Source organism: Protobothrops mucrosquamatus, unplaced genomic scaffold (genome assembly GCF_001527695.2).
Source record: "Protobothrops mucrosquamatus isolate PMUCROS unplaced genomic scaffold, P.Mucros_1.0 scaffold1126, whole genome shotgun sequence".
NCBI classification, from domain to species: Eukaryota; Metazoa; Chordata; class Lepidosauria; order Squamata; family Viperidae; genus Protobothrops; species Protobothrops mucrosquamatus.
In genome coordinates, this window is record NW_015387344.1 from 143,545 (window position 1) to 161,235 (window position 17,691).

The following is a 17,691-nucleotide window of genomic DNA, read 5'->3' on the forward strand; positions in this document are numbered from 1 at the left end:
AGGGAGATGCCTGTAAAATGTGCGAGGCAACTGGGCTGAACTCTAGCATTGAGTGTGCAGGGCTCCCTCGACCTCTCCCTGCTTACCCTCGCGGCTTCTGCCAGGCGGGCGCCTGATCTGATCACCGCCGTGGAGGCCCCTGAAATGTGGAGGCCCCAGGCGCGCGCCTCCTGCGCCTGTGCGGAAATCCGCCGCTGCGTACTCAGCGTGTGGTCCTCAATGGAACCGCATCTACATGGAGGGAAGTGTGTAGTGGGGGTGCCCCAGGGCTCTGTTCTGGGGCCTGTGCTCTTCAACATCTTCATCAACGATTTGGACGAGGGGATAGATGGGGAACTCATCAAATTTGCAGACTACACCAAGCTGGCAGGAATAGCCAACACTCCAGAAGACAGGCTTAAGATACAGGGCAATAATAACAGAGACAACAGTGAGCTCTTTAGCAAACTAAACCAAAGAATGTGGTTTTTACAGTTTTAAATGCAACCCAAGTCCAAGAGAATGAATAGCGAACAATCATAATCAGTGACCCATTAGTGTAAGAAGCCAAGCCAAATCTATAAAAATTAAAATAGCAGCAATACTCTCTTATCTTCCATACAAGCAAACAGGAAATGCAATAAAGTCAGTTGCTCCTCCTGTTTCCTTCTTTTTTTTTCTGACTGGACTGTGTAGTCTGTTGTCCTTCTTGCATTGTATATTACACAGATTGAGAACCAACACACTTAGTAAAACTCAATTGTGTCAGTGACTGGGGGCTAGCAAACATCAGCCTTGGCTCTGTGCAGTAGAGGTCATGGAAGCAGAGTTGTAACTAACACCTGAACAATTACTAATTCCTGAACTAGCACTGATGATGTTACCTAGTTTGGGTAATGAAATACCTGCAAGAAAACAACTAAGCTCAGAGACCACCATGAACAATTATTTTTGCATATGGTAATAATCTTTACGCTTGCTTAGGGCAAATCCATACCTCTTTGACACAGTGTCCCACTAACTGTTATTTGGACTTATGCCTCCCCTTGCACTTATGTTCTCCCACTGCTGAGATTTAGTGTTTTTCCTAATATTTTGCCTCAAGATACTATGTGCAAGAAATGAAGGGTGTTTTGATTTATATTGGGGAAGAGGCTTGAAAGGGGATGCAACTTGTTCGGTTGGCTTCCCAGTTTCTTTAGTCTGATCCAGGAGTTCTTTGTCCACCCCTGCCCCATTCTTCACATGTTGGTCTTAGGATACTCGTCAGCTCCCAAGTACACTAAACTTGGGTACTTGGGAGCTGTACTCCCAAGCACAGCTAAACCCTTTCTGAAACTCCAGCTCCTCGGGTGTCTATGGAGATTCTCAGTTAGCCAAGGTCATGGTTGTCCCAAAGATGCTTTTCTTGGAGAAAGTCCAGGTGCCTTTTGGAAAAGCACCTTTAGTCCAGCTCTTCAGTAGCACTTTTCCACTGGCTGCATCTGGTTGCACAAAGCTGGTTGACCATTAGAAGGCAACCAAGCAACTCAAACATTATTTTTCTGCTCTTATTGTGTCTGTAGAGAACTGCCTTGCAGCTCTTAAAATGCTTTGCTTGGAGTGATGGATCACAGGAATGAAGATCTATAGTGCTGCTGTAAAGAATGTTCTAAGTATTAGTAGAGCTGTGTTAAGACTTCTTGGGAAATGATGTATGGTTAACAACAACAACAACAATAATAATAATAATAGTTGGAAGGGATCTTTTGAGGTCTTCTAGCCCAGCCCCCTGCTCAGGCAGGAAACCCTACACTATTTCAGACAAATGGCTGTCCAGTTTCTTCTTAAAAACTTCCAATGTTGGAGCATTCACAACTTCTGGAGGGAAGTTGTTCCACTGATTAATTGTTCTCACAGTCAGGAAATTTCTCCTTAGTTCTAGGTTGCTTCTCTCCTTGATTAGTTTCCATCTGTTGCTTCTTGTCCTGCCTTCAGGTGCTTTGGAGAATAGCTTCACTCCCTCTTCTTTGTGGCAACCCCTGAGATACTGGAACACTGCTATCATGTCACCCCTCATCCTTCTCTTCATTAAATTAGACCTACCCAATTCCAGCATGGTTGGATCCATGCAGTGGTAATCAGTTGTTTACAACTATAAAATTCAATGACTCTCAAAACTGTGTGTGGCATTTATGAAGCTTGGTTTCATACCTCTGCAACAGAATGGTGAGCTCATTTTCCATCACAACGACTGGGTTTATATGTGAGTATATACCGACAAAAACGTAGTGGAGAGCATGCAAGATTAGGTAAGGTAAATCCACAACCAGTCAGGAAATGATCCAATCCTACTTGACAGACAAATGTACATTAGACCTTAATATTCTATGGCATGGAGCAGTAATAGATTTAAAATCAGTTTTTGATTCTATATCAAGAGACAGTCTATGGAATAATTTGTAGGACACTACTAATGACAGAAGAACCCTTTTATTAATTTTAGTCTCCACAATCTACTAGAACAACTAACAGATTCAATGTCCCTATTTTTATTTAATTTAATTTATTTATTTATTTTTATCCCAATTTTATTATTTTTAGAAATAACTCAAGGCAATAAACATATCCAACATACCTTCCTCCTTCTATTTTCCTCACAACCACAAAAACAACCCTGTGAGGTAGGTTGGTCCAAAAGAGAGTGACTGGCCCAAAGTCACCCAACTGTCTTTCATGGCTAAGGCAGAACTTGAACTCCGAGTCTCCCACATTCTAGCCTGGTGTCTTAACCATTAGGCCAGATTGGCTATCTATGGTACCATGGTGTTTAACCAACCTATATTCATGCTCAAAAGCTTTCCAAATTTTATATAAAGTTGATGGCAGATTAACACTTGGTAGAGCAGCCAGGAAAGATATCCGAACGCTGGGATGGTTTCATACCTACGATGATCAGAACTGTGCAAACCATGATATTCTCTGTGATGCTCTGTGGAAGTAATAATAATGATGATAAAGTTGGAAGGGACCTTGGAGGTCATCTAGTTCAACCTCCTGCTCAGGCAGGAAACCCTATACCATTTCGGACAAATGGTTGTCCAGTTTCTTCTTAAAAACTTCTAGTGTTGGTGCATTCACCACTTCTGGAGGCAGGTTGTTCCACTGGTTAATTGTTCTAACTGTCAGGAAGTTTCTCCTTAGTTCTAGGTTGCTTCTCTCCTTGATTAGGTTCCATCCATTGCTTCTTGTCCTGCCTTTTGGCACTTTGGAGAATGGCTTGACTCCCTCTTCTTTGTGACAACCCCTGAGATATTGGAACACTGCTATCATGTCCCCCCTCGTCCTTCTCTTCATTAAACTAGACATACCCAATTCCAGCAACCGTTCCTTATATGTTTTAGCCTCCAGTCCCCTAATCATCTTTGTTTCTCTTCTCTGTACTCTTTCTAGAGTCTCAACATCTTTTTTACATCATGGTGACCAAAACTGGATGCAGTATTCCAAGTGTGGCCTTACCAAGGCATTTTAAAGTGGTATTAATAGTTCACGTGATCTTGATTCTGTCCTTCTGTTAATGCAGCCTAGCACTGTGTTGGCTTTTAAGCTGGAAAGAATATTGATGGTTTTGAACTTTCATGTTGGAGAATACTCCTAAGAACAGTATGGACATCAAGGAAAACAAACAAATTATGAGCCAGCATTGTGTAGTAGCAGCCAAAAAAACTAATATAATCCTGGGTTGTATAAACAGAGGCATAGAATCAAGATCACGTGAAGTATTAGTACGACTTTATAAAACCCTAATGAGACCATACCGGGAATACTGCAACCAATTCTGGTCACCATACTACAAAAAAGATGTTGAGACCTTGGAAAAAGTTCAGAGAAGAGCAACTAAGATGATCAAAGGCCTGGAGATTAAAACATATAAAGAACGGCTGCAGGACTTGGGTTTGGCTAGCCTAAAAAAAGAAATAAGGGTGACATGATAGCAGTATTCCAGTATTTGAGGGGCTGCCACAAAGAAGAGGGTGTCAAACTATTCTCCAAAGCATCAGAGGGCAAGACAAGAAACAATGGTTGGAAACTGACCAAAGAGACATGGAATCAAGGAGAAACTTCCTAACAGTGAGGACAATTAACCAGTGGAATAGCTTGCCTCCAGAAATCGTGGGCGCTCCATCACTGGAGATTTTTAAGAAGAGACTAGACCAGCAGTGTTAAACTGCTGGCCCGCGGGTCGGATGTGTCATTCTGAAACTACGCCCACACTAGCAATGGGGAAAAAGTCGCGATACGTCGCAACACATCACGTGACATTGTGAGTTTGACACCCCTGGACTAGACAGTCATTTGTCTGAAATAGTATAGGTTCGCCTGCTTGAGAGGAGACTGGACTAGAAGACCTCCAAGGTCCCTTCCAGCTCTATTCTATTCTATTCTATTCTATTCTATTCTATTCTATTCTATTCTATTCTATTCTATTCTATTCTATTCTAAATTGAGCATTAAACAAATCAACCCAGCTTAAATTATGTAACAGCGGTTCCATTATGTGAAGATCTAGGCCCTAGAGAAGGCTCTAATGTTGGAAAAGTTTGAAGGAAAGAGAAGAGGACAAGCTGTAGCAAGCTGGGAGGAAAATAAAGTCATCATCAATGCAATTATGCCAAAATGCAGTTATGCAGCATGACAATTGGAAGAGGCCCTTCATATCCTCTATGCTATTTGTCAAGTCCAGAATTTTAATTGAAGGAATACCAATCACAGACCTTTGCAGGTTGAAGGTAAAAGCTGTATGGACATCAGCAGAGCCCTGATTTATTCCAGATGTGTAATAAGAGTGGGCACCATATTTACAATGGCATGGCTTCCTGCCACCTCCAGGATGGGAAGGGTGTATAGCAAACTCCTAGGTGGATAGGGTCTTAGTAACTTAGGCGCTTGTTTGAAAAGTTGTTTTGCAAGTAGCCATTCATGATCTCTATCTGAAAAATTGATGTATTTTATTGACTTTATATAAAAATAAAGAAATTGCCTTGAGATTCCAGTTGTCCCTGAGTTCTCATTACAGGTTCTCAGTATTAACAGGGGAAGCTGAATTAACGATATGTATTTTCATTTTTAGGGCAGCCATTTGATCCTTCATTGCCATTGATCAATTCAGTCTCCAATGTGATATGTGCTTTTAGCTTTGGCTACCAGTTTGCACATGAAGATAAAACCTTCCTGAAGTTGATTGAAGACATAAGGACTGTTGTAAGAATAACAGGTGGTGTTTTTCATCTGGTGAGTGACCTTTTATATTAAAGCAGGCATGTCAAACTGCCGGCTGGATGTGTCACGCCGAAACCACACCCACCCCATTGCCGGCAATGGGGGGAAAAGTCACAACACATCGTGCGAAGTCACGTGACGTCGTGAGTTTGACATGCCTGGACTAAAGCAACCAGATCTCTAACTTGCCTAGAATCACCTCTGGCAAGATGGACAGCATGCAAGTTTAATAAATAAATGCTTATTGATGATTGTGATAGGACTGGGATGGAGGTGGTGCACCCATTATGGGCCCCATGGATCTCTTGGCGGCCTTCAGTACTGTCTATCATGAGTCATGTCTCAAATTGACTGGTGATACAAATCCTTCAAGTAAATAAGTAACCCTTTTTCTGAAAGTGCATTATACTTGATAGAGCAGCTATAGAGGCCAATGTCATGTGTCTGATTATTTATCTTTACTTCTACCTTCTCTTTCTTCACACTAACTCTTATGCCGAGGGAAAAATCCTTATTCTAACTATTCGTAATAATATGAAGTGATGGGGTTTTGTTTTTGCTTTTTTAGATATATGAATCAATCCCGTGGTTGATGAAATATCTTCCAGGGCCTCACCAGAAGGCTCTGGACTCTACAGAGATTATCCTTTCATTTGCAAGGCAGGAAATAGAAAGGCACAAACGATATCAGTGTCTGCATGAGCCACAGGATTTCACTGATTTCTATCTACTACAAATGGAAAAGGTATTTGGCCCTTTTACATATACATTTATTTTTTATTTATCATGCCAACTTGTGCCACTCATTTTTCATTAGAATCCATGACATGATGGGATATGTATTTGGAAGTTTGTATTCATGGGAGGAAAGCTATGGCAAATCTAGACAGCATACTAAAAAGCAGAGACATCACCCTGCCAACAAAAGTACGTATAGTCAAGGCCATGGTTTTCCCAGTTGCAACATATGGCTGTGAAAGTTGGACCATAAGAAAGGCTGAGTGCCAAAGAATGGAGGCCTTTGAACTCTGGTGCTGGAGAAGATTCCTGCGAGTCCCCTGGACTGCAAGGCGATCAAACCAGTCAGTCCTAGAGGAGATCAACCCTGACTGCTCTCTAGAAGGCCAGATCCTGAAGTTGAAACTCAAATACTTTGGCCACCTAATGAGAAGGAAGGACTCACTGGAGAAGAGCCTAATGCTGGGAAAGATGGAGGGCAAGAGAAGAAGGGGACGACAGATAATGAGGTGGCTGGATGGAGTCACTGAAGCAGTAGGCATGAGTTTAAATGGACTCCAGAAGATGGTAGAGGACAGGAAGGCCTGGAGGAACATTGTCCATGGGGTTGCGATGGGTCGGACACAACTTCGCAACTAACAACAACAATTCATGGAATACATTCAGAATTTTCTTATTATTTGGAGACTGCAGATTATTGCTGATGACTGGTGAAGGCTGTGGTTTATTAGACAGTACATAATGGAATTGCTCTCCTCCATGTAGTCCTCAACAATTTAATGACCGTCCAAAGTTACAATGGCACTGGAAAAAAAATGACTTATGACTGTTTTTCACACTTACAACCTTTGCAGCTTCCCCATGGTCACATGATCAAAATTCGGACACTTGGCACCTGGCATATCTTTATGACAGTTGCGGTGTCCCATGGTTATGTGATCACTTTTGCGACCTTCTTACAAGCAAAGTCAATGGGAAAGCCTGATTCATGTTACTAACAACTGCAGTGATTCATTTAACAACTGTGGCAAGAAAGGTCATAAAGTGGGGCAAAATTCACTTAACAAATGTTTTGCTTCACAACCAAAATTTTCAGCTCAGTTGTGGCCTTAAGTCGACTAACCATAGTGGGAGACATACAACTGCAGATAAAGAGATACACTCATATCTGGAGGCTAAAGCGTATAAGGAACGGCTGCTGGAAGGGACCTTGAAGGTCATCTAGTCCAACCCCCTGCTCAGGCAGGAAACCCTATATCATTTCGGACAAATGGCTGTCCAGTCTCTTCTTAAAAACTTCCAGTGTTGGAGCATTCACCGCTTCTGGAGGCAGGTTGTTCCACTGGTTAATTGTTCTCACTGTCAGGAAGTTTCTCCTTAGTTCTAGGTTGCTTCTCTCCTTGATTAGTTTCCATCCATTGCTTCTTGTCCTGCCTCCAGGCGCTTTGGAAAATAGCTTGACTCCCTCTTCTTTATGGCAGCCCCTGAGATATTGGAACACTGCTATCATGTCCCCCCTCGTCCTTCTCTTCATTAAAGATTCATTAAAGATTATTCATTAAAGATTATAAAATCTTCTAACTGCTGATGTGCATTTCTGTAGTTCTTGCTCCTTGCTCTGCGCTCCTAGATTTGACATTTGAACTGGTCCATGAAATTCTCCAGTGCTGAAATCGTGGATTGTTACAGTTAATTTTTATGGCACTCTCTTTGCATTTTCACATTCTTATAGACATTACAAGGGAACGTATGGACTCTTTGTTTTCTTTTAAGTCTTAAGTGCTGTCTGGCTAATTACTCATTCAATTTCTTGTTGTGACCAGAAAGTTTTACAGTATGGCAATAAAGTCTCACACCGTTTATTCGCAAGGGTTGAATGAAAATTAATGCTTGAATTGTTATAAGTCAACAATAGATTGTCGTATTCCTCTGCTAGAAGCTCTGGTGTGTTCTCTAGCATTTGTCCTTTCATTTCAGCCAATCAGTCATTTCTATGAGAAAAGGTTGTGTTCTATTTTTGTGAAATGGAAGCCCCTGGTGAGTACTTACCAGTGCACTAAGCAATGCACCAAGACTGAACTTTTGACTGCCAAAGGAGTCCCTCTATTGAAAACGCAAGTCCTTTATGATAATCACTGCACTGATAATAGCACTGTGCATTGCTGGGCCAAACAATGTAAATATGGTGAGGAGCTGCATATGTGAACACATAGATCAGATATGTCAAACACAAGGCCCGGGGGCTGGATGCGGCCCACGAAGTGGTTTCATGGGGCCCGTGAAGCCATCCTGGAAACAATGAGGGAACGGCCCCCGCTGTCTTGGCCTTGGCCCAGGCTGGCCGGGAGCCAATGTACAATTTTGTGGTGGCCATCTATGCTGAAACGCATTCAGTCTTAGCTCCACAAGGCTGTTTGGATACAGTAAGGAACCAACCCCTGCCGTGTCAGCCCCATCCCCTGGGTGCATGCTGGGGAGGTGTCACCCTTTGTGAGGAATGAAGAAATGGACCATCGTCTGGAAGTGCCTCGCCTACTTCACATATCTGGCTTGATGGGCTCTGGGGGAGGGGTTTCGGCAGCACAGCAGCAGCAGCCTTGAGGAGGAGGTGGGTGCAGCTGGGTGCCCCCTGGGGGAAGTGGGGCTGGGCTTGGTGCCGCGGGTGCTCGAGGGCCAGGCTGGGTGTTTGACCTCTGCTGCCCAGGGCTCCGGGCAGCCCGCACCACCATCCAGTCCCCCCCGCATGGCCTGAGAGGAATAGTGAGGCTCCTCCAGTGGACCATGCCTTGCCACTTGCCCTGGTCCCATCCCCTTCTGCCAGAGACCCTCAGATCTGTCCAACTCCTGCCCAGGCCCCCACAGGCACCCTTGACGCGAACGATGTAGAGCTGGCCATGCCCACCCAGTAGGCCACACCCACTCCATCCACGCCCACCCAGTAGGCCACACCCACCATGGCCACACACACCCCAGCCCCCCCCAAGGGCAACCACAATGCTGATGCGGCCCTCAATGAAATTGAGTTTGACACCCCTGACATAGATAAACATGGAGCACTTTTAGATAAGCACTTTAGATGGCAGGAATGGGTTAGAGGTAGTGCATTTTTGGGACTGTTCTTGACCTCTTGGTGGTCTTCAGTACCATCAAACAATGTTATGCTTTTGGTTGGCTTTGGGAGATGGGGGTTGAGGACATGGTTTTGTGCTGGTTCACCTCCTTCAACTGAGGCCAGTCCCAAATGTTGTTGATAGGGAGCAAGCAGTCTGTCCCAATTTGTGGGGGTGCCAAAGGGCTCAGTGCTGTCTCCACTCCTTTTTAACCTGTACGTGAAGCCATTGAGTGAGATCTTCCATCACTATGGGATGAGGTATCATCGGTATGCAGATGATACCCAGTTGCACATCTTTGTCCCTGTGGATGCCCTTTGGCAATGTTTGGAGACTGAGAAGGTCTGGATGGAAAAAAACAGGCTTCAAGAAGGTACGGGCCCGTTTGGCATCTGGAGGTTACCATTTTTGATCTTGGATGGGATTGCACTGCCTCAGACAGATTCAATGAATAAACTGGGGGTCCTTCTGGATTCACAACTCCTACTGATAGTGATAGTTGTGGCTTTGCTCAACTTCATGATGTGCTCCAGTTGCACCCTTTCCTGGATTTAGAGGCCATTCTTTCTGACACTTATGCCCTAGTCGCCTCTTGAATAGACTACTGCAATGCACTTTACACTGGGCTATCCTTGAAGAGTATCCTGAAACTCCAGTTGGTGCAGAATGCAGTGCCGTGCAGTTTTGGGCATCTCTGGCATTGTATATGTAATACCTCTGTTATGTGAGCTGCATTGGTTATTATTATTATTATTATTATTATTATTATTATTATTATTATTATTATTATTATTATTATTATTAATTGAATTTATATACTGCCCTATCTTCCTTACGGGACTCAGGGCGGTGAACAGGCGATAATAAAAACCACAATAAATATACACAAATTTCTGTCTAAAATCAAATTAAATAACAGGCCTGCTCTAAAAATACCCCATATAAAACCCCCACTAAAACATAATCAAACTACGCCAGGCCGGCCGCACGGAATAGATGAGCCTTCAGGGCTCGGCGAAAAAGGCGCAGGTCCGCAACTGTACGTAGGTCGGGGGGTAGGTCATTCCAGAGGGCAGGAGCTGCCACAGAGAAGGTTCTCCCCCTGGGGGTCGCCAGCCGGCATTGTCTGGCCGACGGCACCCTAAGGAGGCCCTCTCTGTGGGAGCGGACTGGTCGAAGGGAGGTGTTTGGTAGGAGGCNCCGCATTCTGAACTAGCTGGAGCCTCCGGGTGCACCTCAAGGGGAGCCCCATGTAGAGAGCGTTGCAATAGTCCAGGCGGGAAACAACGAGGGCTTGAGTGACCGTGCGTAGAGCGTCACGATCCAGAAAGGGGCGCAACTGGCGTATCAGGCGAACCTGATGAAAAGCCCCCCTGGCCACGGCTGTCACATGATCGTCGAAGGGTTACCAGGCTGCTTCCAGGTCCATTTAAGGTATTGATTATTACTTTTAAAGCCCTTCATGGCAGGACAACAAGTCTCGTCCATATTTCATTGACCCATCCCACCCAGTCAAGCATGGAGGGTATGTTACAGACCCCATTGGTTGCAGAATTCTGACTGGCAGAGACTATACAAACAGCCTTCTCTGCCATTGCTTCCACACTGTGGAACATCTTGTCCCAAGAGGTGAGGTAAGGCCCCACTCTTTTGGCTTTACAGAAAAGTTTCATCACCTGGTTCTGCCAAATAGCATGGGGGTCTAAGTGTGGTATGCTTCGGGATGGGGGTGGGCACTCCTTCTGCCTCTTTTATCTTTTAATTCTTAACTTTTTTTAAATCCATTTTTTAAAACTCTGTTTTAACCTTGTTTTTAATTATGGTTTTTATGGTTTTATTGCAAACCACTCACTTAGGTGAGATGGGCAAGATAGATAGATAGATAGATAGATAGATAGATAGATAGACAGACAGACAGACAGACAGACAGACAGACAGACAGACAGACAGACAGACAGACAGACAGACAGACAGACAGACAGACAGACAGATAATTTGTGGCTAATAACATTAAACATATTGAAGGAAGCCTAGAATTTATTGTAAGTTAAATTTCTCATTTTAAACACAGAGCAAGGATGATCCCAACTCTGTCTGCAGTGAAGAGAACCTGGCTTGCTGTCTGCTTGAATTGTTTATTGCTGGAATAGAAACAACCTATGTCAGCCTGATGTGGGCAGTGCTCCTCTTGGCAAACCATCCCGACATCCAAGGTGAGACAACTCTAGGCAGTGGGAACAAGTGACCAGTCTCAGTGTGGAAAATACCCAGGAATTGTTGGACATCTCAGTAACTGCTGAATGATAAACTTAATCTTCACAATAATATTCTATGAACGTTTGGAACCTATAATGAAGATAGATAGTTTTGCAAATTAAAAGAAACCAGATTGTATAAATATAAAGAGTTTTTTAAAAAATATTTTACAACATTGCTGTAGTAATTGTATACAGGTAGTCCTCGACTTATGAATACAATTGAGCCCAAAATTTGTGTTGTTAAATGAGACATTTGCTAGGTAAATTTTTCCCCATTTTACAACATTTCTTGCCACAGTTGTTAAATGAATCACTGAAGTTAAGTTAGTAGTCCAGCAGTGTTTCTCAACCTTGACAATTTTAAGGCATGTGGACTTCAACTCCCAGAATTCCATAGCCAGCAATGAGTTGAAGTCCACATGCCTTAAAATTGTCAAGGTTGAGAAACACTGAGTTAAGTGAATCTGGCTTCCTCGTTGATTTTGCATGTCAGAAGATCGCATGACCCTGGGACACAGCAACTGTCAGAAATATAAACCAGTTGCCAAGGATCCCAATTTTGATCACATGACCAAGGGGATGCTGCAAAGGTTCTAACTGTGAAAAATGGTCATAAGTCACTTTATTCAGTGCTGAGGTAACTTTGAATAGTCACTAAATGAACTTTGTAAATCGAGGACTACCTATATTAATAATTTTATATAGTAGTATGGCTTGACTAAATTTTCAGTATATTGAATAATAGGTTTTCACACATTCTGCCATTGCTGTTGTTGTTGTTGTTGTTGTTAGTTGCGAAGTTGTGTCCGACCCATTGCGACCCCATGGACAACGTTCCTCCAGGCCTTCCTGTCCTCTACCATCTTCTGGAGTCCATTTAAGCTCACGCCTACTGCTTCAGTGACTCCATCCAGCCACCTCATTCTCTGTCATCCCATTCTTCTATTGCCCTCAATCTTTTCCAGCATTAGGCTCTTCTCCAGTGAGTCCTTCTTTCTCATAAGGTGGCCAAAGTATTTGAGTTTCAACTTCAGGATCTGGCCTTCTGAAGAGTAGTCGGGGTTGATCTCCTCTAGGACTGACCGGTTTGATCGCCTTGCAGTCCAGGGGACTCGCAGGAGTCTTCTCCAGCACGATAGTTCAAAGGTCTCCATTCTTTGGCGCTCAGCCTTTCTTATGGTCCAACTTTCACAGCCATACATTGCAACTGGGAAAACCATGGCCTTGACTATACGTACTTTTGTTGGCAGGGTGATGTCTCTGCTTTTTAGTACGCTGTCTAGATTTGCCATAGCTTTCCTCCCCAGGAGCAAGTGTCTTTTAATTTCATGACTGCAATCCCCATCTGTGGTGATTTTGGAGCCCAGGAAGATAAAATCTGTCACTACCTCCATTTCTTCCCCATCTATTTGCCAGGAATTGAGAGGTCCGGATGCCATGATCTTGGTTTTCTTAATGTTGAGTTTCAAGCCAACTTTTGCACTCTCCTTCTTCACCCGCATCAAGAGGCTCTTTATTTCCTCTTCACTTTCTGCCATTAGATGGTATCATCTGCCATTATAGAATCAAAACTGCACCTCATTCTGAAAATGATGGAAGGAACATTATTATAGCAGTTTCTCTAAGCCTACTCTACCTCCTGAAGTATTTATTCATAAATAAACTGATAATAAATAATTTAACAAAAATAAATGTCTATAAGAGATTATTCAACCAGAAAAGGCATCATTCAAAATGTATTGCCTTTTTCTCACTCTCTCTCCAGAAAAAGTCCACAAGGAGATTGAAGATGTCTTTGGTTCCTCAGGATCAATCTCCTATGAAGATCGGCACAAGCTGCCCTACACCAATGCAGTGATACATGAAACCCAACGAGCAAAATATATTTTATTTATAACAATTCCCAGACAAAGCATAAGAGATGTGACAATGCGAGGTTTCCACATTCCAAAGGTAGAGAAAGGAGAAGCCCAACATGGCAGTTGCAGAAATATGTTTGCTCAAGAATTGCAGCCAAAACGATATGGGCAAAAATAACTGAAATATGGTTTTCATTGAATGAAACTGACAAATCTGAACCATTTCAAAAGTAAAATCTTAAATATAGTACAGAAAAAAAATCAAAGAGATTAAGGGCTGAACCTAAGAGAGCTATGGTCATCCATGGTCTATTGGCTATTCCTCCCTTTGTCATGTCTCCTCATTTGTTGTATATTATTAGTATTATTAGTATTGGTATAGTATCATCTACTTATTCTGCTGCCACCATAAATTGCCACCAGGTGGCCAACCAATAGGTTCTTTAGGTTTCAGAAATAACAGGCTGAAATGAGACTAAAATGCCAAAAAGTATTTGAAGGAGTAAATATTAAGAGACTCACAGAGATATACTACTCCACATCTCTACAGCTTGCCAATAGCCACAAGAATGGCAGGAGATGGACCTCTCTTGACTTGGGAGCTGCAAAGCACCTTTCTAGGACTTTGGGTCTATGCCAAACTTTCAAGTGGCTGTGAGTTTTTGCCACTTCCTAATACTTTTCTTCAGAGACAAGGAGTTATTATTATTATTATTATTATTATTATTATTATTATTATTATTATTATTATTATTATTATTTATTAAATTTATATCCCGCCCTTCTCCTTGCGGACTCAGGGCGGCTTAAAACAATAACACCTGGAAATGGCTTGGTAGTATTATTATTATTATTATTATTATTATTATTATTATTATTATTATTATTATTATTATTATTATTATTATTATTATTATTATTTATTAAATTTATATCCTGCCCTTCTCCTTGCGGACTCAGGGCGGCTTAAAACAATAACACCTGGAAATGGCTTGGTAGCACAAATCGTCATGATTTGATCACGATGCAAGCTCACTGAATGCCAGGAATATTGTTTTAAAAAAGAGACGTCCTTAGCAGCCAATATCTGTGGATGGTCTGATGACATATCTGGTCAATAATTTGGAAACCCCACAAGTGATTGTTTGCTAAGAATATTACTGGAGGGGGAGATGGTTTTTTGTGTACAGCTACTGCTCTCTCTCCTTAGATTAGGGGGTACTTGCTGTCCTCTTTATTTTGATGATTTGTGTGCATGGCAACTGGCTCACAATTAGTGTCTTGCAATCACATAATTGCATTTGCAACCTTCTTTGTCAGCCTTCCACAAGCAAAGTAGAACCTGATTTATTTATTTATTTTTGCCATGGATACTCCATATGTATCTCTCCTGGGTATTCCACCTCTTCCCATTTCACTGTCATGTGTGGTATGGAAACCAAATTTCCCCATTGTTAGTTTAACAGCTTTGATCACTATGCCATATGGGTCTCTCTGTCCTTCCAACTACACCTCCATAATTCCCCTGCTCCAGTTCCTTCCTCCTGCAGGAATATAGCTTGGGAGGACGTGTCCTGCATTGCCATCTTTGATTGACAGATCCATCACACCTTTATCACACCCTAGTAGGGAAGAGTAACAAATTTCCTTTCTGTTCTGTTGTTATTGAAGGGGAGCATTATTATGGCTGATTTACGCTCTGTTCTTCTGGATCCTGAGGAATGGGAGACACCTGAAGAATTCAACCCAAATCACTTTTTAAACAAAGATGGGAAATTTCAGGCTAGAGAAGCATTTATGCCATTTGGAGCAGGTAAATAGAATTATTCAAGGCAGTTTGTGATTAATAGGCAATTTGTAATGTTTTTCAGGAAATTTAAAACCATTATTTTCCTTTTCACTGACTGCCTGAACCTGAAACTATTGTCTCATCTTAATCTCTATATATTCTAGTTTGAGATGTGATTGGAGTTTCTATTAGTTTTACGTTATGGACATGTGAATAGCTTATTGCAGAGAATGAGATTATCTGGACAATACCTGTACCAGGTGAAATCATTGTGGCCAGAATCTAGAGCAAAGTTGATCTGTTCCAACTGGAATCCAAAAACTGTGGTTGCCTGGTCTGAAAAAGACTTCTGGGGTGTGTTATTCCAGTGTATTTGCTCTAATTTGACCAATGTAACCTTAACTTGTGATTCGGGATGCTAAATGTTAATATCTTTTGAATTCATTTGTCTAGGCCAGTTCAACAGCAGAAACTGCTATATTATCCTAGTAGATTGGATTGCACTGGTGCTTTTGTGGGGCATAAGTGGTGACCTGGTAAACTACCTGATTGTCTGAGTGCCACTGATGCACTCTGATCCTAGAAAGAGTGCAGAGAAGAGCAACAAAGATGATAAAGGGTCTGGAGGCTAAATCACATGATGAATGGTTAAGACAACTGGGAATGTCTAGCCCAGTGTTTCCCAACCTCAGACATTTTAAGATATGTAGACTTCAACTCCCAGAATTTGCCAGCCAGCCATGCTGACTGGGGAACTCTGGGAATTGAAGTCCACATCCCTTAAAGTTGCCAAAGTTGGGAAACACTGGTCTAGCATAATGAAGAGAAGGATTAGGGGTACCATGTTGGCTGTCTTCTGGTTTTTGAGGGACTGCCACAGAGAAACACCTGAGAGTAGGACAAGAAGCAATAAATGGAAGCTCGTTGAAGAGAGATCCAACCTGGAACTAAGGAGAAATTTCCTGACAATGAAACCAATTAACCAGGGGAACAGCTTGCCTCCTGGAGTTGTGGGCCTCACTGGAGGTTTTCAAGAAAAGATTGGACAACCATTTGTCCAGGATGGTATAAAGTCTTCCATTCTATAAGGTGATTGGATTAGAAGTGCTCCAATGTCCTTTCAGCCAGTGGTGGGATTCAGCCAGTTCGCACCACTTCGGCAGAACCAGTAGCTAATTTTTTGTTGCCCAGGCCCAGAATGGACTTCTGGAAGCGGCATCCACACAGAAAACCGGTTGGTCACCTATTTGAATCCCACCACTGCCTTTAGCCCATGATTTTATGATTCCTTGCTTCTTAAAACAGGCCCTTTTTCATTTGAAAGGAAACTTTCTCACCACTCCAAAAACCCCTTTCCCTACAAATAATTAATTTTCCCCCTTACATTTGTGTCTGCTTTGTTTGTGACTTCAGTGTCATAAAGAAAATCTTAGTTTAGGACTTGATGATGAGAAGGTCAGCAGAAAAAGCAGGTGCCCCTTCCTGAATCTGAATGTATGACAAATGTTGGAAGGGCTGACTTAGTGAGACCAGCAAATTGACATCTTCCCATAGTCTATGAACCTAAGAACAACATGAGATGGAAATATGCAATATCATAACTCAAGACCAAATAGCTTGTGTTGCTGACACACAGGGAGCCATTGTCTCTCAAGAAAAGCAACATACCAGCATATTTTATGACCAGGTCCCTCACAGCCCACCTCTACTAGCTAATATTGCCTTCCTTTCAGTAGCAGGACTGAATGAGGATTACTTTATGTAGCAATTCAGTGGAAGCTCAGGAGAATCAGTAGACCAGCACATCTCTTTCATATTGCATCTCTCTTAAACTGCCTAGAATCATACAATCATAGAAATAAATGATTGGAAAAGACTTTGGAGTCTTCAAGTCCAACACCATGTCCAGAAATGGGATCCTGAGATGATCCAACTCAAAATGCTACCCAATCTTTTCTTGAAAACTGATGGATTATCCATGACTCCAGGCAGCAGCTGTTTAACTGTTAAATAGCTCTCGGAATCCAGAAATTATTCCTTATTTTTAACTTGGATCTTTTTATGTAAAACTTCCACCAGGGTTCTTGTCCAACCCTAAGGAATTCTGAAGAATCCACATCCTGGACAGCCCTTCAAATATTAGATGATTGCTAATGGAATGATGTCTCTTCCACAGGGCAGCGTGTCTGCTTAGGAGAAAAGTTGTCAAGAATTGAGTTGTTCATCATCCTAACCAGCCTGCTGGGGACTTTCAGTTTCCAGCTGCCCGAAGGAGTGAAAAAGCTCAATGAGAAACCTATAGTACGTGTGGGACTATCTCCACATCCTTATAAAATCTGTGCTGTACCATATCATACAATGTCATAAAATCCATTAATTGAGTATTAGTATCTTTCCTTTTAAATTTTTTACTTTATCTTTTCCCCTTAATATTTGTGCCCTGTCTTGAAATTCATTCATGTTATTGTATCCTAAAACCGCTGTATCCTAATGGCTGCTTGCATACAATCCACTAAGCTTCTTCAGGTTTGCCATTGGGTTATGTTTTCTGTAGACATAAATATCCTGCACTGGCTGCCGGTGGCCTTCCGGGTGCTGCACTGGCTGCCGGTGGCCTTCCGGGTGCGCTTCAAGGTGTTGGTTACCACGTTTAAAGCGCTCCATGGCATCGGACCTGGGTATCTTCGAGACCGTCTTCT

General features: G+C 42.4%; 1 protein-coding gene across 1 annotated transcript in view; it reads left to right on the forward strand.

The window, feature by feature from the left end:
- The window catches only part of LOC107291414 (cytochrome P450 2J2-like), a 28,739-nt gene extending 11,380 nt beyond the window's left edge, over nt 1-17,359 (forward strand). The window contains exons 4-9 of the mRNA XM_029284934.1: nt 5,090-5,250; nt 5,807-5,983; nt 11,158-11,299; nt 13,110-13,297; nt 14,875-15,016; nt 17,169-17,359. Of these exons, the coding sequence (XP_029140767.1) occupies nt 5,090-5,250; nt 5,807-5,983; nt 11,158-11,299; nt 13,110-13,297; nt 14,875-15,016; nt 17,169-17,359 (1,001 nt within the window). The remainder of the gene's footprint in view (nt 1-5,089; nt 5,251-5,806; nt 5,984-11,157; nt 11,300-13,109; nt 13,298-14,874; nt 15,017-17,168) is intronic.
- Nucleotides 17,360-17,691: the final 332 nt, after the last annotated feature.